This window comes from Crocuta crocuta, unplaced genomic scaffold, assembly GCF_008692635.1.
Source record: "Crocuta crocuta isolate KB4526 unplaced genomic scaffold, BGI_CrCroc_1.0 scaffold235, whole genome shotgun sequence".
Classification (NCBI taxonomy): Eukaryota; Metazoa; Chordata; class Mammalia; order Carnivora; family Hyaenidae; genus Crocuta; species Crocuta crocuta.
In genome coordinates this window covers 2,274,568-2,301,764 of record NW_027531285.1, presented here as the reverse complement: position 1 = coordinate 2,301,764, position 27,197 = coordinate 2,274,568, and the positions used below count along the sequence as shown (strand labels likewise).

The following is a 27,197-nucleotide window of genomic DNA, read 5'->3' as shown; positions in this document are numbered from 1 at the left end:
GAGATTTTACATTTAAATGACTATACATTTTGATTTAACGATTTTAATGATGATGTCTTCAAGTTCTTCATGGTCACTATCAATGAGAAACTTTACTTACACAAGCAAACAATAAAATAAATTTACAAAATTTTTTTTTCACAGTCCTCTATGTGTACTTCTATCATTTAGTATTCCAGCCTCTCTACTGCCCCAGCTGTGCTCCATAAACACCTAGAACCCTGCATAGAAAACTGATATATACAGCCAGATAGTAGTAAAGTGTGATGAGCAGCCGTTCTTAAAGGATAAGCAAAAAGTTTGATCCAAAGATTGAGGAGAGAAACAGAGGCTCCAAGAAATCTTTTGAAAAAATAAATTGGTGCTCTGCTTTTAGGGAAGATCGTCCCTGGCCCTGCGTGATGAAGAATGGCAAGAATAATCACTGTGGCACAGAGCTGAAATACTCAGGGAGACGGGTAAGTTCAGTGAAGAATGTTTTAATACCACTGACATAAGACACAAAGATACCTGCCCCTGCTGTGTCACTAAATATTACAATATTTCCACTGGAGAGTTCTATTGGTCTTGGGAGTTGAATGATTTTTTTTTTTTTTGCCTTTTTCCATTTTTTAAATCCTGAAAAGTAATTTTGAAACTTAGCATGGATTGCCATTTCTTTCTTTCTTTTCTTTTTTTACATTTTCCCTTCATGTTTCTAGAAGCTTTCCTTTTATTTAGCCATTCCATCCTTCCACAAGCATATTATTATTGAATCTAATTTGGTTTATAAATGACTGATTAACTTGTGAATTGTTCTCTGATTTTGTGATTCCTTTAAGGCCAGAGTTAAAGTGTTTCACATGTTAATTATTTTTTAAAAAATCACATATGCCAGTGAACAAGTTAGTCACAGCTCATTAAGAAAGGAAGGTTTCAAAAATTCTGGGAAGAAAAGCCTCCTCTGGGGGTGTAACACTGATATTATTTAACTCTGAAAGAATAATTGGTAGATGAGTACCAAAAGAAGAAATTGTAGTTTAATAGAAAGAATGTAAACTTTGCATTCAAGTGGGCAAAGGTTTGAATCCCGCTCTGTCACTTACTCGTGGCATGGTTTATAGTAAGTTCTGTTATTTTTTTGGAATCCACATTTCCTCATTTATAAAATGAGGATAATAATTTCATATTATAGGATCAGTGATGTAGTGTTGAATGAGAGTATATATGTGAAACGTCTATTAGGATTAATTTATATATCTATATTGTCCATGGAGATATATGCAAACCCATCTAGTATTAAGTGATTATAGGCTACTGCTCTTCCTTTAATTTAATTTAATCTATAGGGATTAGTCCACCCAATACGTATTCATTAATTCAAACAATTATTCGTTCATTACTTTTGTAGCAAGATCAGATGTGGAGAGATTAACTTGTGTTTTGTTTATTTGTTCTGATGTTTTGTTCATTTCATGCATATTATATAATAAGCTANTTGAATGAGAGTATATATGTGAAACGTCTATTAGGATTAATTTATATATCTATATTGTCCATGGAGATATATGCAAACCCATCTAGTATTAAGTGTATATAGGCTACTGCTCTTCCTTTAATTTAACTTAATCTATAGGGATTAGTCCACCCAATACATATTCATTAATTCAAACAATTATTCGTTCATTACTTTTGTAGCAAGATCAGATGTGGAGAGATTAACTTGTGTTTTGTTTATTCTGATGTTTTGTTCATTTCATGCATATTATATAATAAGCTGAAGATGGCCTTTTTATATTGGACCCTAGGTTGTTTACTTCTTTGGAGCAGACTGAGACCCATTACTTCAAACTTTTACACATTAGATTGTTTTAAACTAGTCCAAATAAACATATTATTAGCCATTTAGAGCTTGCTTACTTTGTATACCTCCCCTGCCCGCAAAACTGCATTTAACCTGTGTTAAGCCTAGGTAAGGTAAGCCCAGGGCAATAAATACCCCAAGCTACTGCTGCCTTTGGGGGCTTTCTGCCTCAGAGCCTGCCTATTTGCTGCTGAGTGACAACACCTAAATATGCAAACCATTCATCCTGGAGTCTCTTTTTCCCCAGGGATTCCCTTATCTGCTTCCCCTTATGGATGGTGGCTTGCCATGGCCTCTGGGAAGTCTCGTGCTGTGAGTGATTTCCTCCACATGTAAACCAACTAAAGTGTTGCTCAAATAAAGCTCATGTGTGCTACCATGACCTCCTGATCTTATCTTTTTTCTTGATCAGCCTCAGAATCTCTGGAACCCCCTAAAATGCAACAAATATCTATCTAGCACCTACTATATGAAGGATCAAAACAGATAAAGACCTTTTATATTCTAGTCAGGACAAAGTATTCTACTCAGAGGAGAGATAAATAAACAAATACACATGCATGTATAGTATGTCAGGTGGTGATGAATGAAGGATGTTTACTGAGGTAGAGTAGTAGAGATGGTGGTGATGTTTGTATGGAAGGAAATGGTTAATAGTTGGCAGATAAATATTTCCCAACCACAGGGACATATGAGAATTTCACCTTCAGTTGGTCTTTTTGCAATATCAACTAAAGGATTTTATTCTTTGGGAACAAATATGACTGTCTTGTCGGTTCTGATAGTTTCTGCTTGTTTTTTGATATTTCTGTAAGACAATGAGAGCTAGGAGCTGACTATTTTGCCATTTTGCTGCCATTACACAATCTGTTTTGGTTTTAATCACATTTTCTAGCTTGTGGCTTGTATTTTTACTATGCTTATAATATGTATTCTTTTTGAAAATTTTAAAATTTAAATGTACATTCTATAACTTTTTTATGACTTGTGCTTTTTAGGTTTAATTAGCTGATCCCTATTTTAATGTATTAAACTTATTCTCTTAAGTATATCTAAATTTAAAATGTATACTTTTCACATTTAGGCCTTGCACCTAGCTTCTGTTTATTTGTTTGTTTTTTTAATGGTACGTGATGAGTTAGGAATCCAATTTTATTTCATCCATGTGACTAAGGCAATTGTCCTAATGCTATGTATTTTGGTTTGGAAATAAAATAATCTGCAAATCTATTTTTACACATATTCTGTAAGGACACAAGTCTAAACGTCTAAACCAAACTGACTCCATGACAGTCTTTAAGTTTCCCCTCTAAACTAGAAGGCCTAAGTTTCAGCTTCCCCGAAACTATCAGGCAGTTACACATTGCCCAAGGCAGGAGAAACCACCCTTGCAACACCCAATCAGGGAAGGCCAGCGACCACCCTCCACATTACTGAGGGAGAGGCCTATAGATAGAAACTATAGATAGAACCCTGTTACCTAATGTTAAAGTTAACCCGTTAGTCACCAAACAAGACCCTAGGCTCGCTCTGTGATTGGTTGAATTTAAAGGTACTCTAAATGTTGTAATTGGATCCCGCCAAAAGTAACGAATACTCTAGACAATGTGTATGGTTAAACCCGCTGTCAATAATGTTGAATAATTATGATTGGATCACTGTTCCCATGCCACAACTTCTGTACCTCCCCCGTCACAAATCCCATAAAAACCCTACTCTGCCTTTGCTCNGTTGAATAATTATGATTGGATCACTGTTCCCATGCCACAACTTCTGTAACTCCCCCGTCACAAATCCCATAAAAACCCTACTCTGCCTTTGCTTGGGGCTCTCAGAACGGATCCACTGCGTTCATGAGGTCTGGGAGCCCGAGCTTAAGCCTGAATAAACGCCCTTTGCTTTTGCATACATGACTCAGACTCCTTGGTGGTCTTGGGATTTTGGGGAGATCGCGATCTGGGCATAACAATTCGATGTAAAAAAGTTGTAGGGTTTTGATTCAGACAAACTGGTTTTTAATACAGATTTTATCACTTAATTCTTCTGTGAGCTCATTCAAATGATTGGACTTTCTCTGATCCTGTTTCTTTACCTTTAAAATGGTGGGTAGTGGGGTGCCTGGGTGGCTCAGTTGGTTAATTGTTCAACTATTGATTTCAGCTCAGGTTATGATCTCAGGGTTCGTGAGATCAAGCCCCACGCCAGGCTCTTTGCTGACAATGCAGAGCCTACTTGAGATTTTTTGTCTCCTCTCTCTGCCTCTCTGCCACACATGCACACGTGCTTTCTCTCTCTCTCTCTCTCAAAATAAACATGAAAAAAAATGGTGGTTGGGAATGCCTGTCTACCAAAAGTTGTTTTGACAATTAAAGGCAACATATAAAAATTACCTGAAGGCACTAAATTAAATATTTTCTAGTATTGCTTGTGTTACTATGTTTTATGTAACTCCCCTCTTGATTTATATTTTCTACTCAATTCTATTCAGTTTAATTTATTGTATTCTTTTTTCTATTACTATTTTTGCTGCTAGACTTTACCCATTAGTATATACTCAAAGTTAAAGATTGCTTGGAACTTTTAAATGTTTATCTTTAAATAAATAGATAACCCAGATATGAACCAATGCAGCATGTTTCTCTTAAGGTATGCAAAGAGACATACTGTATATTAGAGACCTATTTTCTTTATGAGAATGGGACAGTGTCTTCCCCCTGGTTCTACATAGCCATACCTGAGGACATGATTTCCTTTGGAGTCAGGACTGCTAAGTAGGAAATGTTAACCAATAAGTAAATCAGTGAAGTAAATTAGCCTTAAGGGTAAGTGCAATAATCCTACATTTGGGGATAGTTTCCTTAGGTATTTCAGCTCTCCTGTTAAAAAATCAGACCATTTATAGTATTTTTTTTTAACATTTATTTATTTTTGAGAGACAGAGAGAGACAAAGTGTAAGCAGGGGAGGGGCAGAGAGAGAGGGAGACAGAGAATCTGAAGTAGGCTCTAGGCTCTAAGCACAGAGCCCGACATGGGGCTCAAACCCATAAACTGAGATCATGACCTGAAGCTGGAGCTTAACCAACTGACCCACTCGGGTGCCCCAAGACCATTTATAAAAAATAACTTCTTATATAACCTTTGAAAGTGGCTTCACTATAACATATAATAAAGAGGAAAGTGACCTTGCAAACATCATGAGCATATTTGAACATTTTTGTTGAATGCTTATCATGTCCTGGATGAATGTAATTATTCAGGAAGCAATGGAATTACATTTTGTTTTGGTGTCTCAGTGCTATATCCCTGGTCCTAATATGAACCTCTTAGATGAGAATATAACAGCTCAGAAATACTGAAGGCTGGGCTATCTGAAAGGAGCTGGAGCTGGAGCTAAACTCTGACCTTGTGGCCAACATGTTAGAATTGTGACTAACTGAAAGAAGAGTGTTGTCATCAAAATGGTGGAACGGGATTTCTCTACCATCTTCCCCTTAGAGAACACCAATGTTGCAATCATCCACAGACAGAGCCTTTGTGGAAGTCCAGTAGTCCAATAGTGAAGTTCTAGCACAGTGTTGGAGCAAAAAATTTCAATATTGGACACATTGAAGAAAGTAAGGTGAACAGTCTGAGTTTGCCCACATCATCCCTTCCCCAGTACAGCACAGCTCAGGCCTTCTTGACCTGTGATTTCTCCCACAGGGAAAATGAAAGTATGAGTAAATGTCTAGCTTCAAGATACTGCCAAAGAGTCCCACCTCTCTCTTGGCACATCCAGGTGCTGAGTAGTGGGCAGAGTGATAGGGAGTGGGGAGTGGCTGGGAGAACCACAGCCAGGGCCCAGAATGGAACATATCAAAGGGATGCAGATCCTGCTAAACACATAACAGATCCATCAGGAGGCCTGCCATGAGCTGCTGGGAATGTCACAACTCACTAACAGGTATCCCTAGTGCTTTGTGTACCTCACGTATACCCAGTCCCGCTCCTTGGCTGGCTCCCTGACCATGCTCTTGAGAGTGAAGAGAATGAACCTTTTCAGACAGCTAGCAAGCATTTGCAGAAAGCTGGCTCAAGTATGTGGGCCGGGGAGAAACTCCAAGCTTGAGCACTCAGCATCGTGTTAGGGAAAGCAAAGGGGAGACTGTTAGCATACAGCCTGGCTTTTCAGGTTCAAGAAAATGTATCAAGCTTAAGAATTCTGCTATGAGAGAGAGTGAGAAGTGTGGATCAGGTGTACCCATAGAAAGGGGCTGAGAAAACCTCAAAATCTCTAGTAGGGCTGATAAGGTATTTCTCTCCCAAAACCAAGCAATAAAGACAGAGCGGTGACTACTTTAAATGCAAAGACAGAAATTCAAGGCTTCAAAGAACATGAAAAAAGAAGGAAAAATGACACCACCAAGGGAATACAATCATGTTTCAGTAATCTAGAGCTTGGAGATCTGTGGTTTACCTGATACAGAATTCAAAATAGCAGTTTTAAGGAAGCTTAATTAGCCGTAATAGAAAGTTCAGCAAAATCAGGAAAACAATAAATGAATAAAATGAAAGGTTTCACATATAGATAAAAATCATTAAGAGAGCAAAACAAATTCTATTGCTGAAGAATACAATGAATGAAATGAAAAATGCAATAGAGTATTACCAGCATAATAGATGAATCAGAAGAGTCTGTGTAGTAGAAGATAGTTCTTTTGAAATTATCCTCTTAGAAGAGAACAAAGAGAAAAAAAATTAACAGGAGCAAAGAAAACCTATGTGAACTATAGGATACCATTAGAGAAATAATCTATGGATTCTTAGAATGTAGGTACAAGAGATAGAGAAGGGGGGCAGAAAGAATATATAAAGAAGTAATGCCTGAGAACTTCTTAAATCTGGGGAGATATTTCAGCATCCAAGTCCACATAGGTAGCATGTACCCCAGAATTTCAATCCAAAATGATCTTATCTAAGACACATAATAAAACTGTCTATCATTAAAGACAAAGAGATAATTTTAATAACAAGAAGGTAAAAAAAATTCTCTCACACAAAGCAGTCCCCATCAGTTTCCCAGCAGAAACTTTGTAGTCCAAGAGGGAAATAGAGATTAGAAAACCAATAGAAGAAATAAATGAAACAAAGAGTTGGATTTTTGAAAACAAAACTAAAACCTTTTATCTTGATTATGAAAGAGATAGAAAACTTAAATAAACTCAGAAATGAAAGAAGAGACATTATAATTGATACCACAGAAACACAAAGAACCCAAAGAGACTAGTGTAAACAATTATACACAATGAAACTGGATAGCCCAGAAGAAATGGGTAACCTAGAAATATATAACCTACCAAGACTGAATCATGGGGAAATAGAAAATCAAAATAAAAAAATCAGTAATCAAAAACTACCCAACAAAGAAAAGCCCAGGACTAGATGGCTTCAGTAACACATTCTACCAAACATTTAAAGAATTAATGCCAACTAATAGTGTTCAAAAAAAGTCAAAGTGGAGGGAATACTTGCAGACTCATTTTGTGAGAACATTTACCTGATATAAAAACCAGACAAGAAACTATAACAAAAAGAAACTATAGGCCAATACCCCTGATGAATATAGATACAAATATTCTTAACAAAATGCTAGTAAACTGAATTCAACAGCACATTAAAAGGATCATCCACTTCAACCAAGTGGGATTTATTCCTGGAATGCAGAGATGATTAAACAGATACAAATCAATTAATGTGATACATACACCAGATAAACAGAGTGAAGGCTAAAAATTGCATGATGATCTCAATAAGTGCAAAAATAAAAACAAAAACAAAACTAATTGATAAAATTCAACATTATGATAAAAACTAGGACTCAAGGGAGATTACCTTAACATCATGAAGGCTATATGTGACAAACTCACAGGTAACTTTACACTCAGGGATTAAAAACCAAAAGCTTTTCCACTAAGACCAAGAAGACAATCTTACCACTTCTTTCACATATTACTGGAAATCCTAGCCAGAGCAGTTAGCCAAGAAAAAAAAAAAAGAGGATCCGGATGGAAAGGAAGAAGTAAAATTGCTTCTCTTTGCATGTGACATCATCATATAGGTACAAAACCCTAAAAGCTTTACCAAAAACTGTTAGAACTAATAATTGAATTCAGATTCAATTATTCAGAAAAGTTACAGGATACAACTGTATACTTATAACCAATAAATTGCAAAGGAAATTAGGAAACAATCTGAATTCCAATAGTATCAAAAACAGTAAAATACTTAGGAATAAATTTAACCAAGGACATGAAGGACTTGCACACTGAAAATTATAAAACATTGATGAAAAAAATGAAAGAAAACAAATAAATGGAGAGGTATCTCATGCTCATGTATTAGAAGACTTAATATTATTAAATATCCATACTGTCTAAAGCTATCCATAGATTCAATTGTAACCCCTATCAAAATCCTATAGAATATTCTTTTACAGAACTAAAAAGAACAATTCTCTAATTCATATGAAACCAGAAAAGACCTCAAATAGCCAAAACAATTCTGAAAAAGATATCGTACTCCTGATTTCAAAATATATTACACAAATAGATGGTTATTAAAACAGTATGATATTCATATAAAGACAGACACATAGACCAATGAAATAGAACAGAGACTCTAGAGGTAAATTCACACATATATGGTAAACTGATCTTTGGTAATAATGCCAAGAATACACTTTGGGAAAAGGATGGTCTCTTCAACAAATGGTGATGGGAAAGATGGAGATGCACATGTAAAATAATGAAATTGAATCCTTATCTCACATTATATACAAAAATCAATTAAAAATATTTTAAAGATTTATTGGAAAGAATTGAAATCAGAGAGTATTGGTACTCTCATATTCATTGTATAAAATGTGGAAGAAACCCAAATGCCCATTGATATATAAATGGATAAAAAAAGTGATATGTACAGAGAATGGACTATTATTCAGTCTTTAAATAGAAGGAAACCCTGCCATATTCAACAATATGAATGAACCTGGAGAACATTATGCTAAGTGAAATAAGCCAGTCACAGAAGAACAATACTGCATGATTCCATATATATGAATGAGGCATCTAAAATAGCCAAATTCATGAAAGCAAAGAATAGAAGTGTGGTTGCAGGGCCTGGGGTAGGGGGCAACAGGAAATTGCTAACTAATGGATGTAAAACTTTATAATTCATTTTAGAGGTCAATTGTACAACTAAGTGCCTATACTTATACTGTATTAATACTTAAAACTGTGCTAACAGAGTAGATCTTATATAAAGTGTTCTTATCACAATAAAGTTTAAAAAAATAAAAGAAAAAGGAATTCAGAAGAATAAGAAACTTAGAAACATGGTTGGATAAACTGGCTTGGAGTCTCTCATGAAGTTGCAGTCAGGTGTTGGCTGGGCTACTGTTAGAAGAAAGTTTCCCTGGTGTTGTAGGATCCAGTTTGAAGGTAGCTTCCTGAAATGACTATCATGTTGATGCTGGCAAATTGGTTTTTCTCCATTGTGTCCTCTCTGTGGGATAACTTGATTATACTTTTTTTTTTAATGTTTTTTAATTTATTTCTGAAAGAGAGAGAGAGAGACAGCATGAGCAGGGGAGGGTCAGAGAGAGGGAGACACAGAATCTGAAGCAGGCTCCAAGATCTGAGCTAGCTGTCAGCACAGAGCCCGATGTGGGGCTCGAACCCACAAATCGTGAAATCATGACCGGAGCTGAAGTCGGACGCTTAACAACTGAGCCACCCAGGCGCCCCTTGATTGTTCTTTCAACAAAGGCCTTTGGTTTTGACCAGAGCAAGCAATCCAAGAGAAGGCCTCAGCAGCAACACCACTTATGACCTAGCCTTGAAGGTCACACACCATTACTTTCTTCCTATTTTGGTGCTCAAGAGTAACCCTGACTCAATATGGGAGAGAACTGCCTCAGGGCATGAATGTCAAGGGGTGAGAAGAACGTGGGCTATCTTGGAGGTTAGCTAATATACCTTTATATTTTGGCATGATTTTAGGGAGAGGTAGCAGTAAAAATATCCTCTCTCAGTTGGGAGCTTATATTTTTAGTTTTCTCTATATAGCAGACAATTTCAGTGGAGTCGTACATCTGTGTACTACACATGAAAAAATATTTAGTACGTGAGTTAAAAAAAAACCCCTTCATTTCATGTTTCTCATATCATTACTGAAATTGCATGCATATTTTTGACAAATACTTTATACATAAGTTTCCTGGGGCTGTAACAAATTGCCACAAACCTGGTGGTTTACACCAACAAAAGTTTATTCTCTCACAATACTGGAGGCTAGAGTCCAAAATCGGTTTCACTGGACTGAAATCAAAGTTTTGGCAGGGCCGCACCCCCTTCAGATTCTAGGGAAAAATCCATTTCTTGCTTCTTGTAGCTTCTGGTGGCTGTTGGTATTCCTTGGCTTGTGGCCTCATTATTCCAGTCTCTGCCTCCAGAGAGACTTACATTGCCTTCTCTTCAGTCTTGTCTTGTCTAATATCCCTCTACTTCTCTTTTAGAAAGATATATGTAATTGCATTTAGGGCCTACCCAGATAATCTAGTAAGATGTCCCTCATCTCAAGATTTTTAATCACATTTGTAAAGACTCTTTTTCCATATAATGTTAGTTACAAAAGTCCTAGTAATAAGACCTAGACATTTTTCTAATGGAAGTATAGCTTTATATACAATATTATATTAGTTTTAGGTGTACAATATAGTGATTCAACAATTCTGTACATTATGCAATGCTCACCATGATAAGTATAGTTACCATCTGGACCTGAACGTATTTTTGAGCATCGTTATTTAGCCTATCACACTTTATAGAGGTGAACACAAGGGTTTGAAAGTAAAACAAATTCTTTTGATTGGTATCACTGTGAAGAGTTTAGACCAGTGACTAGGAAGCAATATATAGTTTTTATTAATATAAAATCCAGACTTACAATATTGTCTTTTTTTTTTGTGGATGCATCTTACATTTATTCAATAAATGTTGACTAAATATCTGTTAACTACTATTTACCCATGTACTTGTCTTCCTGACAATAACTCTTTTGTTTGTTTGTTTCTTTGATGGTTGTTGGAGGAAAGTGGTGAAAAACACGTTGGGCACTAGGGAACTAAAGCTTCAATTACAAGCAAAAGAATTAGAATTCTAAACAATTTGAGGGTGCTTTGGTGGCTCAGTTGGTTAAGTGTTGGACTTCGACTTAGGTCATGATCTCACGGTTTGTGAGCTGGAGCTCCTTGTCGAGTTCTATGTTAGCAGCTAGAAACCTGGGGCCTGCTTCCAATTCTGTCTCCCTATCTCTCTCCCCCTCCCCTACTCACGCTCTGTCTCTCTCTCAAGAATAAATAAACATTAAATCTAATATAATTCATAGATTAAAAGCAGGCTCCCTGCTGTCAGCACATGTTTCAGATTCTGTGTCTCCCTCTCTCTCTGACCCTCCACTGTTCACGCTGTTTCTCTCTCTCTCAGAAATAAATAAAACATAAAAAAAAAAAAAAAAAAGCAGGCTCCCTGCTGTCAGCACAGAGTCTGACATGGGCCTCAATGTCACAAACCATGAGATCATGACCTAAGCAGAAATCGAGTCAGATGCTTAACCAACTGAACCACCCAGGAGCCCCAAGTATATACATTTTAAAGCAAAGATTAAATGTGCTCCTTCATTAACCATTTACAGATTTAGGGGTGCTTATTTACAAAAATATTTCTTCAAGATGTTTTTTTCCTGTTGAAACCTCTTCATCTTTGTCTTCAGGTGGTGAAACAGTAAATAATAATTGTAAATAACAAGTGATTTTGTCAAAAAAACCAGAACATTGATTAAGGTGAACATGAAGCCAGTAACACAAAAGTCCACTGAAAATAAAGATAAACCCATAGATATACTCTACTTTAGGAGACTGAATCATTGGTGTCAAAAGTAGAAACAAAGATATAGCTATTGATCCAAATATAAATGGCAAACGCACCTGAAAGTAAAAAAAAAAAAAAAAATTAAGATTAATGATGACTTTTTCCTCAAAAGTTCAAAATTTCTATAAACAATATAAGAACATTCTCATTCTGTTTGGAACAAAGGTTTGAAACTGTCAGGGAGAAAACTGCAAATATATTTTCAAATATATTTAAAGAGACAGTTTCAGTATCATAGATAGTACATCAATGGCAGACTAAATGAGTGTAAAAAGTGGAACAGTATTTATATTTATTCTATAGTTTTTATGAATGCCTACTCTATTCACCAGATATTGTCAATTTATTTACTAAAATAAATGCTTTATTTTTAAGCATAGGAAAAAAGAGACATTATAAGAAATCACTGTCAAAAATAAAAAATTAACTATGCCATTCTAGTATTAGTCACTGGAACATTTTTAGTTTTGGGAATTTGGCATAACTGTAATATTTGGTTATAATACTTTGGGCATGTACCGATTTTTCTTAGAGCAGCACTATTACATCATAAAAACAGCAGAAATGTTGGAATCAGAAAAGTCTGGTTGGAAATGCAAGTTCTGCTGTCTTAATTGTTCATTCCTTCAAGAACTATCTACTGAATTCCTATGTGCCATTTGCCATGCTAGGGACGCAGAGGTATTTAGGACAGATAAAGAAGATTCCTCTCCAGGGAGCTTAGTGCCACTGTTCAGCTATATTACTTTGGGCTACTTAATTGATCTGGTCCTCAGACCTATTTGCAGAAGGAGCCCCCTAACTGCCAGTCCTGCAGTCCAGGGTTGCTGTCACTAAACGGTGAGACCCTTGGGGTCCTACAGCCTGTCTCAACTGAAGGAAGCTATATGGTGGGCTGGCAGGTGCTACAAGATAAATGTGTTCAGAGCTTTGTAATAAAATATCCCTGAAATATGTGTGTTGTTGCCATTAAATATAAAGTCTGAATGTTGGGGGAAAAAAAGGGTCTTCTCCAACCCACCTGCAAAATGAGGTTTTATCTAATGCTGGTCTTTTATCTAATGCTGAAGTCTTTGTGAGAATTGTATACAAAGCACTTCAGTAGAACATGATCAACAAAATGGCATTTCTTAAGAAAAAAAATTTTTTTTTAAGATTTTATTTTTAAGTAATCTTTACATCCAATAGGGGCTCAAACTTATAACCCTGAGATCAAGAGTAATATGCTCAACCAACTGAGCCAGCCAGATGCCCCAACAAAATGGCATTTCTTAATTAGTTTTAGAACAGTGATTTGTATACATTTCTTACACTTCTATAGGAGAGGCTAATAAGTTTCTTGATTGAAAGATTCATTTTTATTTCTCTGAACTTCCTAGAAGAGTACCTGAAACATAACAGATAGTTACTGCATATTTGTTGCCTCAAATCGAAGATATTTTCATTCACTTTTTTCAACAGGAGGAATGGCTAAAGAGGGAGCCATTTGATGGGAAGAAATTGAAGATTGTCTAGACTAGAGTATCTTAAAATATGGTCAGTTGATGGACTTCTCTGCATAAGAACCCCCAAGATAATTGATAAAAACATAGACTCATAGGTCCCAATTGACACTGACTGAATTAGAATTCCCAAGGAGGAGTCTGGGAATTCAAATTTTAAAAAGCACATTCAATTGGTTATGATGGTCACTGTCATGAAATATGGGACTCCCATTTTACTTTCTACACAATCTCTACAGCCAGAAAGTATCTTAAAGGGGTCATTTTGATTATATTTATGATACTATTAAAGAATGAAACAAACACTATTTGAAACCTCTTAGGGTTTACATTATAGCAAGGTACATCTTACATTACACCAAAGCAAAATAAATGAAAATTAGAAAGAAGGAAATATAGATAAATAATGAATTTCTTTCACAAAATGCATGCCAGAAAGCCCTATATAGATTTTGAAAGCAGGCCATCATACGGTATAAGCAAATCATTTATATAGGAGAGGCCCAAGTATTCTTGATGCTAAGATCAGAAAAAATTTCCTTAGTAGGTCCTTTACAGAATAAAATATTCACCAGCCTTCTTTTAATAAATGTAACAAAAATATGGGCTCTGGAATCAGACTGTCTAGTTTAAATTCCAGCCCTCCTTCTTTTAGCCAGAGTAATTTACTTAATCTTTAAGTTTTAGAATTCTCTTTAGATAAACAGGGTGACTAAGTGAACCTCTGGAGGCTTTTTGGCAATAATCTACTCATGCCTCCTTTTTAATTAATTAATTCATTTTTTAACCTGGGGCTTGACCTCACAACCCCAAGATCAAGACTTGGATGCTTAACCAACTGATCCACTCAGGTGCCTCTACTCATGCTTCCTTCTAATTCACTTTCTACACTATTGTCAGAATAGTCTTTTCAAATGAGTCTAATTTTATTTCTTATGCATATGATTGTTTGAGTAGTCACTATGTACACAAGTGCTCCCATCTGAGGAAGCAGTGTGGGGCTGATATCTAGCTTGTGCTTTTTTCACTAGGCTGTGCCTGGGCATGGAGCTATGTCTGCCTAGTGGAAGGGATGTTTTTGTATATTTTGCATAAAGATACTCTAGGAGCCTTATGGACATTACCTAGGAGGTAGTGATTTTATCTTGCAAGTTCAGGTTCACAATATTTGTAATAATCTAAACTGAGGCTTAGATTAACATCTTATTGATCTTATTGTAGAAAATGAAGACTCTATCAAGGATATAATTAAGAATGGAATGCCATATCACCTATGGTGGGTTGTGCATTGAAGAGACGATTTTGAATTGGGCCAATATTCCCCCCACCACCACCAAAAAACCCCAAAACATTACTGTCTCATTCCTGGAAGATAACAAAACTGGTAACTATCTTCCTTATGGAGGATCAATTTTGACCTTTTATTCAATAAAAATCAAGCCAACAGTAGTTCATATAGACAATTATACATCAGTAAACTGGAACATAGAGATCCAGATCAGATGTTTCATAAATTGGACTCATTATTGATTAGAAGCATCCCCTAAAGGTTAAAGAAATATATTTCTAGAAAGAGAGTAGAAAGCTAATATTAATATTTTTATCTTGATTTACCTTATAAGGTCTAGGTAGATTGGGGTCCTGGTACCTTAGTTTAAGTAAACCTATCATATATAGCCCTCTTAAAACCCAGGTTGCTAATGCTGAATATTTTATTAAATGGATTAAATCTGAGGATATAATAAGACAAGAAGCTAAAATGATTATCTGGGTGATAGCAACAGTTGGACTGAAGTAGTTATTAAGCATGGAGAAGATCAAGGGCAGTTGTCCTTCTTGGCTTGCTGTGTAGAATAGCCTCGATGCTGAAAGCACTGTGCTACATATGTTGCTAACTATCGAAGTTGAAATCCCAAAGGAAATGACCCATTGCATGGAAGGGATGACTTTGTCCATCCAGGTGACAGCAACAGCATCTGAAAAAAAATTCAAAAAAGTCAGTCATTTTTGCTTGTTTGCAAATATGGCAAAAATTCTTCACTTCTTCTTGCAACTGTCCTCTTTGTAATCTGACTTGACCCCTCATTCTGAAAGGGAGTTTCTTTATCAATTCTTGAATATGGTCTGGCCTTGTGGTCTACTGTGGCCAGGAGAATGCATTAGAAGTAGTAGTTTGCCAGCTCTGAGCCTATAACTTGAGAAGTATCACAGACTATTGCTTGCTGTCTTGGAACCTTTCTTAGCTACCATGTGAACAAGCTCAACCTAGTCTGTCAGAGACAAACCATAGTAATTCTGGAGCCTGAAAATGCATCTTATAGACTTCCAAATACAGGGAGCATAGTTGACATAGGGCCCCGGCTACCACACAATGAAATCCATTGTGGCATTTCTATGAAAGCCATGCACCCACAGGTTGTTCCCAGCTAATATCTGTGAGGTAGAGACACTAAGAAGGACTCATTTATCTGATGGCCAACTTTGGCTAAAGGGCTCCCTGGCAGATGTGCCAAACCTTTCCTGTACTGCATTTCAGTCTAGGATGTTTTTACCTATCTTTCCCTCTTTTTCTTCTTCACTCTGGTTCACACTCGCATTGTGGTCCTATGGCTCTCCCAGCCTTACTTGACTTCCTTCTTGGTTTCTCTAACACAAGCATTTCTCTTACTAAATTCCTTGCACATTTAATTCTTTCTTGGCATTTGCTTCTCCAGGGACTCAAACTAACCTACAAGCTGAGTCCCCAAAGAAATAGGGAATCATGGCCAACCTCAATAAAGCTGCTTACCCAAACTGCAGAGGACTGCAGACACATGTATGTCTCCAACAGAGAACCAGAACTGCCGAGCTGAACTCAGCATAAATTGCCAACTTGTAGAATTGTGAACCAAATACGTGGTGGTTGTAAACCGATACATTTGGGGGAGGCTTGTTTGGCAACAGTAGATAAGTGATAGTCACAAATAGTCACAAAATAAAAATAAGAATAGAAAAGATTTTCAATGGGGGTAAATATAGGCACTTAGCTAAGACAAATAACTGATACTAGAAACATAAGAAATTATGTTGTGACAGTATCAATTATGCTGCAAAATTTCTCCAAAATTATTGGCCATTGATTACAATTAAAGTGGAGCTCAAAATTATATGACACGATTGCATTATCTTTACTACCAGTGATGTACTGGTCTCTTTCATTGATAATTTGATGAATTGATGGTTTAGATCTTTTCCTTTTTTCAACTGCAAGTGCTTTGACGTCTACAGTTTTGCCTCTAATAATTTCTTTGGAAAATTGAAAGCATTAAGCTTTGTTTCTATAGGTATTTCTATCCTAAAATTGTCTAAATTTTAATTAATTAAATTAATGAAACGTTAATTAATTTAACATTAATAATGTTAACAATCCTAAAATTTAGAGAGATGATTGCAATTATATTCTAAGTTTATTCACTATACTTCATTTCATGATTTTAAATTACATTTCAAAGTTTCTAAGGTAAGCTTGAGACTTAGGAGGAACTTGTGAGGGCTCAAAGGATATTGAGTTTAGAATCAATCTTATGAGTGTGACATCAGTCAGAAGGTAGGTATCTAAGTCAGGCTGGTGAGGTGGCATTGTGAGGGAGGCAGTGATAGTAGTGTCTAACCTGGAAATGGTAAGTTGTTTAGAAAGGACGATGGGTGCCTAGGTGGCTCAGTCGGTTAAGCGTCTGACTTCAGCTCAGGTCATGATCTCACGGGTTTGTGAGTTCAAGCCCTGTGGCGGGCTTTGTGCTGACAGCTAGCTCAGAGCCTGGAGCCTGTTTCAGATTCTGTGTATCCCTCTCTCTCTCTCTGACCCTCCCCTCCTCATGCTGTCTCTATGTCTCTCTCAGAAATAAATAAAACATTTTAAAAAATTAAAAAAAAAGAAAGGATGATATGTGGTGAGGGTGTGTGTACACACCTAACAGAAAGTTAGGCTTGACTCAGATCCTGGAGAACCTTCAGTGGTCAGTTTAGAAGTTGGTATTTGGTGTATTTGGTGGTGATGGGATGGTTGCAGCAGGACACAAGACAGAAGAGTGTTTAAGCAGGAGAGTAACATGATTAGATTTATGTTTTATAATATTATCTTTAGAGACTGAGTGGATGCTGGATTAGAAGGAGATTAGAAGTGAGTGTATAAATTTAAGAGGATGTTGCTGTAGCTCAGATGATAAAAGTGAGGGTCTGAGTGGGCACGCAGAGGGGGAAAATACCCAATGAGCTTTTAATGGGGTAGAGTTTACAGGACTTGCTGACTAGTTTGGAAGTTGGTGTAAGTCAAATTACAGTTCTGTACCTCATTTTAATAGTTAAAAAAAATCTCCTTTAGTGTTACTGCTGTATTCCTGTAAGACCAAATTGTGAGAGGGTGTAATAATAACATGTTATTATTAACTTATTAAAATTTAGGGATGCCTGGGTGGCTTAGATGGTTGATCATCATCTCAGGAAATGATCTCACAGTTTGTGGATTAAAGCCCTGCATCGGGATCTGTGCTGACAGTGCGGAGTCTGCTTGGGATTCTCTCTCTCTCCCTCGCTCTGTGTGTGTGTGCTGTCACTGTTAAAAAAATAAATAAACTTTAAAAAGTTTATATTTTCTTGGGGCATCTGGGTGGCTCAGTCAGGTAAGCATCTGACTTGGCTCAGGTCATCATCTCATAGTGAGTGAGTTCAAGCCCTGCATAAGGCTTTACACTGACAGCGTGGAGCCTGCTTGGGATTCTCTAGCTATCCCTCTCTCTTTGCCCATCCTCCCCACTCTCTCTCTGTCTCTTCCTCTCAAAATAAATAAACATTTAAAATTTTATATTTTCCTTTCATTTGCTTTTAATGTAGCATTTAAAAAATTGTATTTTATTTTTACTTATTTTTTTAATGTTTATTTTTTTTTTTATTTTGATTGAGAGAGAGAGAGAGAGAATGAGAGGAGGGGCAGACAGAGGGAGAGCGAGAGAACCCCAAGCAGGCTCTAACCGCTGTCAGCAGAGTCTGATGGGGGGCTTGAACTCATGAACCATGAGATCATGACCTGAGCCAAAATCAGGAGTCAGATGCTTAACCGACTGAGCCACCCAGATGCCCCTATATTCTCCTTTTAGAAGCAACATAACATTTTTGTACTAGTGTCAGAGAAGATGCATAAAGCCACCTTTTGACTTTTTGAAACTTGTATAGGTTTTTTTTTCAAAATAAATTTCAAATCTTCTTATTTTTCAAATCTTCTTATTTTGTAAAGGCTTTGCACATCAGACCAGTCCTCTTTGTGACTTCTGCTTTGCAAATTCCTCCACCGCAGGGGAATTCTAGTTACCCGAGTGTCCCAGTGTGTTGGCTCTCATCAAACTCCTCCCAAACCACACACACTCTATTTGTACACGATCAGATACCTCTGTGCCTGTATGTCTATACAGTATTTTTGTAGTTTATGTTTTTATTGGTGTATTACTTGGACTTTATCTAGAATATTTAAAGAGTGAGTTGTTTCAGTAAATGAACTTTCTAGATAACTTCTTTCAGGAGTAACTATTGGTTTTTAATTGAAGTTTGGGAATTTTTCTAATATATTTCAAATACTACTCTGCCATTTTAAAGTAAATTGAATGTAATTTAGCATTTTCTTAAAGGCTTGGTGTTTTCATAAAAGCTTGCCACTTGATTCCATGGAAATATGACTTGGCATTTGAAAAATGATGTTTTGTAGATCTCAAGCACAATATGCTAATCATGGAAAATATGAACAATATAAAAAAAGAAGTAAAAACTGTAATTTTTATCATTCAGATAACACCATTTACTACTAACCTTTTGTTCTATCTCTGTTTAGTCACATCTATGGGTGTCTCTTATATAATTATTTGTTTTAATATAACTTATTATCTGATATATATGAATGTATCTACCTACTATTACTTGCATTGATAATAAGCCATGCTAGTGATGCAGGGCTTTGATTTGGTTTGTCTGTAAATTGAGGCATTTTAGTGTGGGATTTGGAGTTGGCCCACCTGGGTTTGAGTCTGTCAGTTACCAGGAATGTAACTGTGAGCACCATACTTAGAGGAATTGGGAAGAGTATTTTTTTGATGGTCAGATCTTGCAACTTGCTGTCCGCATTTACACCCCATTACCTTCAGTAACCTGGACCAGACACGTTCTTTCGTCACGAGAAGAGCATGACCGAGACACAGTTTTGGATCTTAACTTGGTCCATTTCTTAAGTTCCCAGAGCTAGTTTCCCTGTCTACAAAATGAAGGCAGTACTGCCTATTCCAAACAGTTATTTTGAGGATATGTATCTGGGTGTACCCTAAAGGGTGAAAATTCTTCTAACAAAGTATCTCTTCTTTGCTTTCTTGCTGTGCTTGCTCTTGTTTTTCTTTATCTCTACCCTTTCTCTTCTGTGGCCCTCTCCTCCTTCTCTTTCTTTTTCTAATTCTTGCTTTTCATATTCTACTATCCTTAGATCTTTTTCTTAGCACATGCCCCTTCTTTATAGATCATTTAGATGATTATTTTTCCTTTCCTCATAAAAGCCAAAGCATGAATACATCGTGTTTATATTCTTAGGGGTGTACTAAACATTTCTACAGTATACAGGAACCTGGGTTTATTGAGAGTAGGGCTCTCAATAGTCCTGGTAGTTACTGGTTTCTCTTTGTCTAGACACATTCATACCTGCAGAGATGATTTCCTGAGGGGTCAAAACTGCCAGGTAGGATATATTCACGAATATGTAAACAACAGCCACCACGGGAAGAACGGTAATCAGAGCTTTGGGAATATTCTCACTGGGATTTTTTATCTCTCCTAAAAAATACAAATAAAGTTATCAGAAAAGAAAGTAGTATTGTGGGACTTTTGAAGAGTTCTTTGTAATAAAAAGGAAGAGAAAGTATTGTTCATGGATCTGTTGCTTCCTTATCTGCGTGGACTGATTCTACATTGGTTCTGCACAAATTTCACCTAAAAGCTTAGATTTCTCACCATTTTGTACTATTTTGTAAAAAATTGTTATTCTGAATTTATGCCATAAATAGACTAATATTTTTAAAAAAATTTTTAACGTTAATTGATTTTTGAGAGACAGAGAGAGACAGAGCACGAGCCGAGGAGGGGCAGAGAGAGAGGGAGACAGAGAATCCGAAGCAGGCTCTAGGATCCCAGTGGTCAACACAGAGCCCAACTCGAGGCTTGAACCCATGAACTCTGAGATTGTGACCTGAAGCCAAGTCGGACATTTCATCGACTGAGCCAGCCAGGTGCCCATAAAGTGACTAATAATTTTAACTGTCACTTTGGGAAACTATAAAATTTCACATTAACACTAATATTTTATTTTCCCATAGAAAGAGAGAGTAAAAGATAAAAAAGTTTTAACTTGTACCAAATTAATGCTTTCTCATCTTACTCTTTTCCCACCACTGTTCAAATGGACAGTAAAAGATTCCTTTGGGAATACTGTCTCTTACAACTTGTTTGATTTTAATGTGGAAATTTTCTTTTGTCCCTATCATGTCCCAACTTTGGTCACATTCTTAAGACCAGGGAGTATTACCAAGTTTTCAATGTGTCCATGGAAGCAGTGGACTCTTAGTTTGTGTGTTCTATCGTATTTCTGTCTTAAGTACAGACTAAGGCCACATCCTCTGATCTGCAATCACAGGACAAGAGCAGCCTGTGGGGTGCCCTGCCTGCTTAGACTCTCCTGCTTAGGGTCCCCATAGAGTGAGGGGAACATTTTGTCCAATGGGCCAACCCCCCAACCCCCATGTACATTTCTAGCTCAGGCCCAAAGTTACCGCTTGTTCTCTGAAACCTTCCTCAGAGATCTGGGGAACTGGCCTTTTTAAAAGTTATCCTAGATTTGCTCTTCAGATCTTTGGCTGAGGGGTGGATGCAAACTAAGCTGGTGGTGCCATTATTAATGCAACTTCCTCTGAGGGTCAGCCAACACTGCATTTATCTCCTAAATTTCCTTAGTGCAGTGGGAATTTTGGGAAGATTATGAAATCAGAGGGTTTCTTTAAATTGCTGTGAAGATTAATGTTTCAAGTGACCCTGATTTTCTAGACAGCACGCCAGGCTATCTTCCCCGATGCTGCCTTGCAAGAGTCACACAAATCATGTTATGGAAGCAGAGGACTTTTACTCTTTTGCTGTTGAGTGTCAGAACTCAGTTCCTGACATTTGTCTATGTCACTCAAGACTCATTTTAATTTTGTCAGACCTGCTACTGAGATGGATGCACTAATGGTTTTGAGATACAATGTAATTCCTTATTTCAGAAGTAAATGTAAAGGATGTACTGTGGTGCTTGGGGTTCAGTGTTGTCCCTTTAGGAGGCGCTAGCATAAGCATCTGGATACAAGCTGTCTATTCTGTTTATACTTGGTCAGGAATATGACAGATCAGAAGATGTGAGGACCAAACTTGAGAGAAGCAGTTCTTTCTAGCCAGGATTACACCATTCTTCTATTTGAAAATCCTTGTTTACTTATTTAAGATTTTTTTTTATTTTTAAATTTTAACTCCAGTATAGTTAACATGCAGTGTTATATTAGTTTTGGGTGTGCAGATTCAATGGTTTTATACATTACCCAGTGCTGATCAAGATAAGTGTACTCTTCTTCCCTTTCACCTATTTTACCTGTCCAGCTACCCACTTCCACTTTGGTAACCATCAATTTGTTCTCTATAGTTAAGAGTCTATTTTTTTGATTTGTCTCTTTTTTTTATTTGTTCATTTGTTTTGTTTCTTATATTCCACATTGGAGTGAAATCATGTGGTATTTGTTTCTCTGACTTATTTCATTTAGCATTATACCCCCTAGATTCACTCATGTTGTTGCAAACAGCAAGGTTTCATTCAATTTAAGGCAGAGTAATATTCGATTGTGTATATATACCACATATTCTTTATCTATTCATCTATTGGTGGACACTTGAACCGCTTCCATAATTTGGCTATTGCAAATAATTCTGCAAGAGACATAGGGATGCATATATCTTTTTGAATTAGTGTTTTCAAATTCTTTGGATAAATACCCAGTAGTGGAAAGTGGAATTACTAGATCATAGGGTAGTTCTTTTTTTATTTTTTGAGGAACCTCCAATCCGTCTTCCACAGTGGCTGCACCAGCTTACATTCCCACCAACAATGCATGAGGGTTCCTTTCTTATCACAAGGATCACCCCATTTTGGTACACAAGACACCAGATGTATAAATTTGGTGTTGTAGACTTACAAGTAAAGTTAACAAAGTGAATAATGGTAGCCAGCCAGAAAATTTCACTAGACCTTTCAAACACCATATCGATCTGAAGTCACTCACATTTCATTGCCAGTGCTAGGTATGGGATGCTCATCCTTAATTCAAGGCTTAGTTTGTTTTGATAACAAATCAAATCAGGGAGGATGAGTGGGCCAAACAGATCCTAAATTGGGTCTAAAGCTGCATTATGCTGTATCTTCAGGTGATGATTACTATCAAGAACCTTTCTGCTTGCTCCAGTGAGATGCTCTACCTTAGACAGACACTAATATCTGGGTATTTACTTTTATAAAACCCATAACTGCCCACTGTAGAAAAGAGCATTTTAAAAACTGCTGGAGGAAATTGGTTTCAGTTGTCCAGGGACCATGGCTCATAGCCCAACATGACTGAGGGAGTGGGGTGACTTGGTGGCCCCTGAAGGATGTAGATCCAGCCGATGACCCATGAAACTCTGCCTTCACATATGTTCAGTATTTTCATTTTTGACTCATGTGCTTTTTAAATGTCCAAGCTAGCTGCAAGATGATTGCTGTAACAATTCATTTGTGCTAGATAAATTAAAGCCTTATCACTATTTGGAAAACCTTGATATTGATTTAAAAGTTCACTACTTTTACTGCTGGAAATGTAAACATTACCTTTGTCAATTACTAAAAGAGAAAAATGATTAAATCCTTTAAAATTATCTGAAGTTTTAATAATCTACATGAGAGAACAAGTGCCTTAAGAATCAAGGAATATCACAGATTTCAATAATTTGAGAATCAGGGCTTCTAAGAAATCATCATTGAAAGTTTTGACAAAATATAAAAGATATTTTAAGCATAAAATCTATATTAGTAGTGTTACATGTAGGGGAGCTAGCTCAAGTTCAAAAAAATTTTTTAATGTTTATTTATTTTCATGAGAGAGAGAGACATAGACAGAATGTGAGCAGAGGAGGGGCAGAGAAGGAGGGAGTCACAGAGTCTGAAACAGGCTCCATGCTCTGAGCTGTCAGCACAGAGCCTGATGTGGGGCTTGAACTCTGCAATGGCAAGATCATGACCAGACACGTAATAGACTGAGCCACCCAGGTGCCCCAAGTTCAGGTTGCTTATTGAAATTGTTGCAAAGATTTTGTTTGGAAGTTTTATACAACTTCACTATTTAATATATTCTTTAATATTTTATATTCTTATAATTTTATAATGCAAATGAAATATCATGAATTGTTTTCTATTTAATTCTTTTGTTTACTCTAGGGTGCTATGCAGCTATTACTAAATTCTCTTGGTATCATAGCATTGCAGGGGCAACATGGCCTTATAGTGCATGTGCACAGGGAAGCATGGTCATTACAACACTCCTCGTATTTGTGAAAAATTAGAAGAATTTTAAATACCCACTAATGTGAAAGTGTGGTAAAGCCATCCTGAAGAATGTTATGTGCAGCAGTTAAAAAATGTGTTAGATCACTAAGAACTAATACAGAAAGATCTCTGAGACATAGCATGGAATCAAAATTAGGATGTGGCATTTNACAAATGGATTGTATTAATGTATTTCTTTTTCATTTATTCATTTATTTTTAAATTTTTATTTAATTTATTTTTAAAATTTACATTCAAGTTAGTTAGCATATAGTGAAACAATGATTTCAATAATAGATTCCTTAATGCCCCTCACCCATTTAGCTCATCCCCCCCCCACAACCCCTCCAGTAACCCTCTGTTTGTTCTCCATATTTAAGAGTCTCTTATGTTTTTGTCCCCTCTCCCTGTTTTTGTATTATTTTTGCTTCCCTTCCCTTCTTTTATGTTTATCTGTTTTGTATATTAAAGTCCTCATATGAGTGTAATCATATGATATTTATCTTTCTCTGACTTACTAATTTCACTTAACATAATAACTTCTAGTTCCATCCATGTAGTTGCAAATGGAAAGACTTCATTCTTTTTGGTTGCCAAGTATGTATTAATGTATTTTTTACGTAACTGATATATAATTCAAAATGTCTTGAAAAATGATAGAATAAAACGTAGTAAAGCATAAGAGTGATCTTACTTTTCTTTTGAAAACTTTATAACTTCCCAAGGTTTGAATAAGGGACATGACCTGAAGAATACTAAATTCCACATTTTAGTATTCTTAGTATTCTTTAGCATTACGAGATATAACGATGACCAAAGTGTGATAAATCCAACTAGTCCAGAGAAAATCAAATTGAATTCTAAAAACCAAACAAATCGGCTATATCTTTCTCTATAGAATTGTAGACAAAACTTTATGCCTGCTACGAAAGGATTTCAGAGATGGATTTACCTGCTATGTTGATCAGGATTGATGTACCAGAATATGCAAACAATCCTTGGAGTAAGGCTTCTGCAATCTGTGAGGCACCAGGAAGTTCAGCGTCGAAAGCGTTCTCAAACCTGGCCACATTCTCCTTTTTCCCAATCCCTAACAGTACAATCCCAGTAAGGGAAATGAAGCAGAGGACAGTGATTTTCACCAAAACACTGATAGTTTGAAACCAAGCCACTGTTAGCATGCCTCGAGTATTTAGAAGTCCCAGTGACCACAAAATAGCCAAAGCTAAACATTTCTTTGGTAGCTCTGGAGCTGGGCATCTGGTATAGAAAGGCTGAATTATATAGGAAGATATTATCAAGCTTTGTGTAGCTATTCCTAAGGGATAAACAAAAAGTTTGATCCAAAGACTGAGGAAAGCAACAGAGGATCCAAGAGATCTTTTAAGGAAATAGTAAGGGGCTCCACTTCTAGGGAAGGTGGTCCCCAGCTCTGCAAGACTGAGAGCGACGATGAGAGTCAGAAGAGCACAAGCAGCCCAAATACTCAGGGAGACAGCTATGTTCAGTGAAGAATATTTTAGTACCCCTTTAGGAGACACAAAGATTCCTACACCTGTTGTGACAGAAAATAATAAAATATTTCCATGGAAAAATCCTATTGCCCTCAGGAGTTGCATATTTTTCTTTTTTTTTTTTTAATCCTGAAAATAACCTAAAGCTTACATGTGGATTGCTAACATTTATACATTTCCCCCATGAATCTTTTGAAGCATGCTTTGTTGATTTCACCAACATCCTTACATAAGCATTTTATTGCACTTAACTTTGTTTTAAAAATAATTAACTTGTGAATAGTTTTAAGGTTTTGTGAATTCTTTTAAAGAGTGCCAGAGTTAAAATGTTTTGCACGTTAATTATTTAAAAATTCAAATATACTTGGTGATAGTTGCACAACATTGTGATTATAATTAATTCCACAGAATTGTACACTTAAGAATGGTCCAAATGGGGTGCCTGGGTGGCTCAGTTGGTTGAACGTCCAACTTAGGCTCAGGTCATGATCTTACTGCTTGTGGGTTCGAGCCCCGCATCAGGCTCTGTGCTGTCTGCCTGGAGTCTGCTTCGGATTCTGTGTCTCCCCTTCTCTCTCTGCCTCTCTCCGTCTCTCCCATGCTCATGCTCTGTCTCTCTCTGTTTCTCAATAATAAATAAATGTTAAAGAATAAAAATAAAAATAAAAATAAACTTAAAAAATGGTCCAAATGGCAAATTTTATGTTACACATATTTTATCCCAAGTTTTAAAAAGTTAATGTAATATGCCAAAAAACTCCATCCAAGTATACAGTTTAAAGGGATGAGCTATATGGCACATGAATTATATCTCAATAAATCTGCCTTTTAAGAAATCATTTATGCCACCGAACAAGTTAGTCACAGCTAATTAAGAAGGAAAGATTTAAGTTTGGCCAGAGAATTTTCCTTCTGAAGTATAAAATTTGATATTATATAACTCTGAGCTAATACTTTTGAAAGTGTATTCCAAAGAAAGAAACTGTAGCTTAGTGTAAAAAAAGTAAACTTTAAGTAGGCTCAGGACTGAATCCCACATCTGACACTTAGTGGCTGCATGATTTTTTAGTAAGTTGTTTTATTTCTTAGAATCCCCATTTCCTTACCTGTAAAATGAGGATAGTAATTTCATTTTGGGGTGCCTGGGTGGCTCTTGATTTCAGCTCAGGTAATGATCTCACAGTTTGTGAGATAGAACCCTGCGTTGGGCTCTGTGCTGACAGCCTGGAACCTGCTTGGTATTCTTTCTCTCCCTCTCCCTTTCTGCCCCTCCCCTGCTTGCTCTCTCTCTCTCTCTCTCTCTCTCTCTCTCTTTCTCTCTCTCTCTCTGTCTCTCAAAATAAATAAATAAACCTAAAAAATATTTCATTTTATCATAGAGTCATTTCCATGGAATTGAATAAATAGCCTATGTGAAATATCCATTGGAGTACTGACCTATCATGGCTTACTAATTGCACTTGTGGGTACTGATGCCTAACAAATTGCCCCAAAAGTTAGTGACCTGAAAAACATTCTCGCACAGTTCCTGTGGGTCAGGAATTTGGATGCTGGTAGCTGAGTCCTTTGACTCTAAGTCTCTCATAAGGCTTCAATCATCTGTTGACTGGAACGGAAGTCATCTCAAGGCTCCTCTGGAGAAGGATCTACTTCCAAGTTCACTCATATGGTTGTTGATTCAGTTTTTTGCAGGTTTTTAGACTAAGGAC

The 27,197-nt window shown here is 36.6% G+C and overlaps 1 protein-coding gene and 1 long non-coding RNA gene across 2 annotated transcripts in view; one reads left to right on the top strand and one right to left on the bottom strand.

Annotated features, from left to right (window-relative positions):
• Positions 1-27,197, top strand: part of LOC144237662 (uncharacterized) — a 63,597-nt gene that overhangs the window by 6,799 nt on the left and 29,601 nt on the right. Inside the window, exon 2 of the long non-coding RNA XR_013336917.1 lies at positions 377-458. This is a non-coding gene — a long non-coding RNA (uncharacterized LOC144237662). The remainder of the gene's footprint in view (positions 1-376; positions 459-27,197) is intronic.
• Positions 11,593-25,593, bottom strand: LOC144237563 (solute carrier family 7 member 12-like). The gene is made up of 4 exons (XM_077771219.1): positions 24,927-25,593; positions 20,023-20,154; positions 14,929-15,290; positions 11,593-11,868 (listed from the first exon to the last, which is right to left on the bottom strand). Exons 1-4 carry the CDS (start codon positions 25,591-25,593, stop codon positions 11,593-11,595), a joined length of 1,437 nt encoding a protein of 478 aa, XP_077627345.1.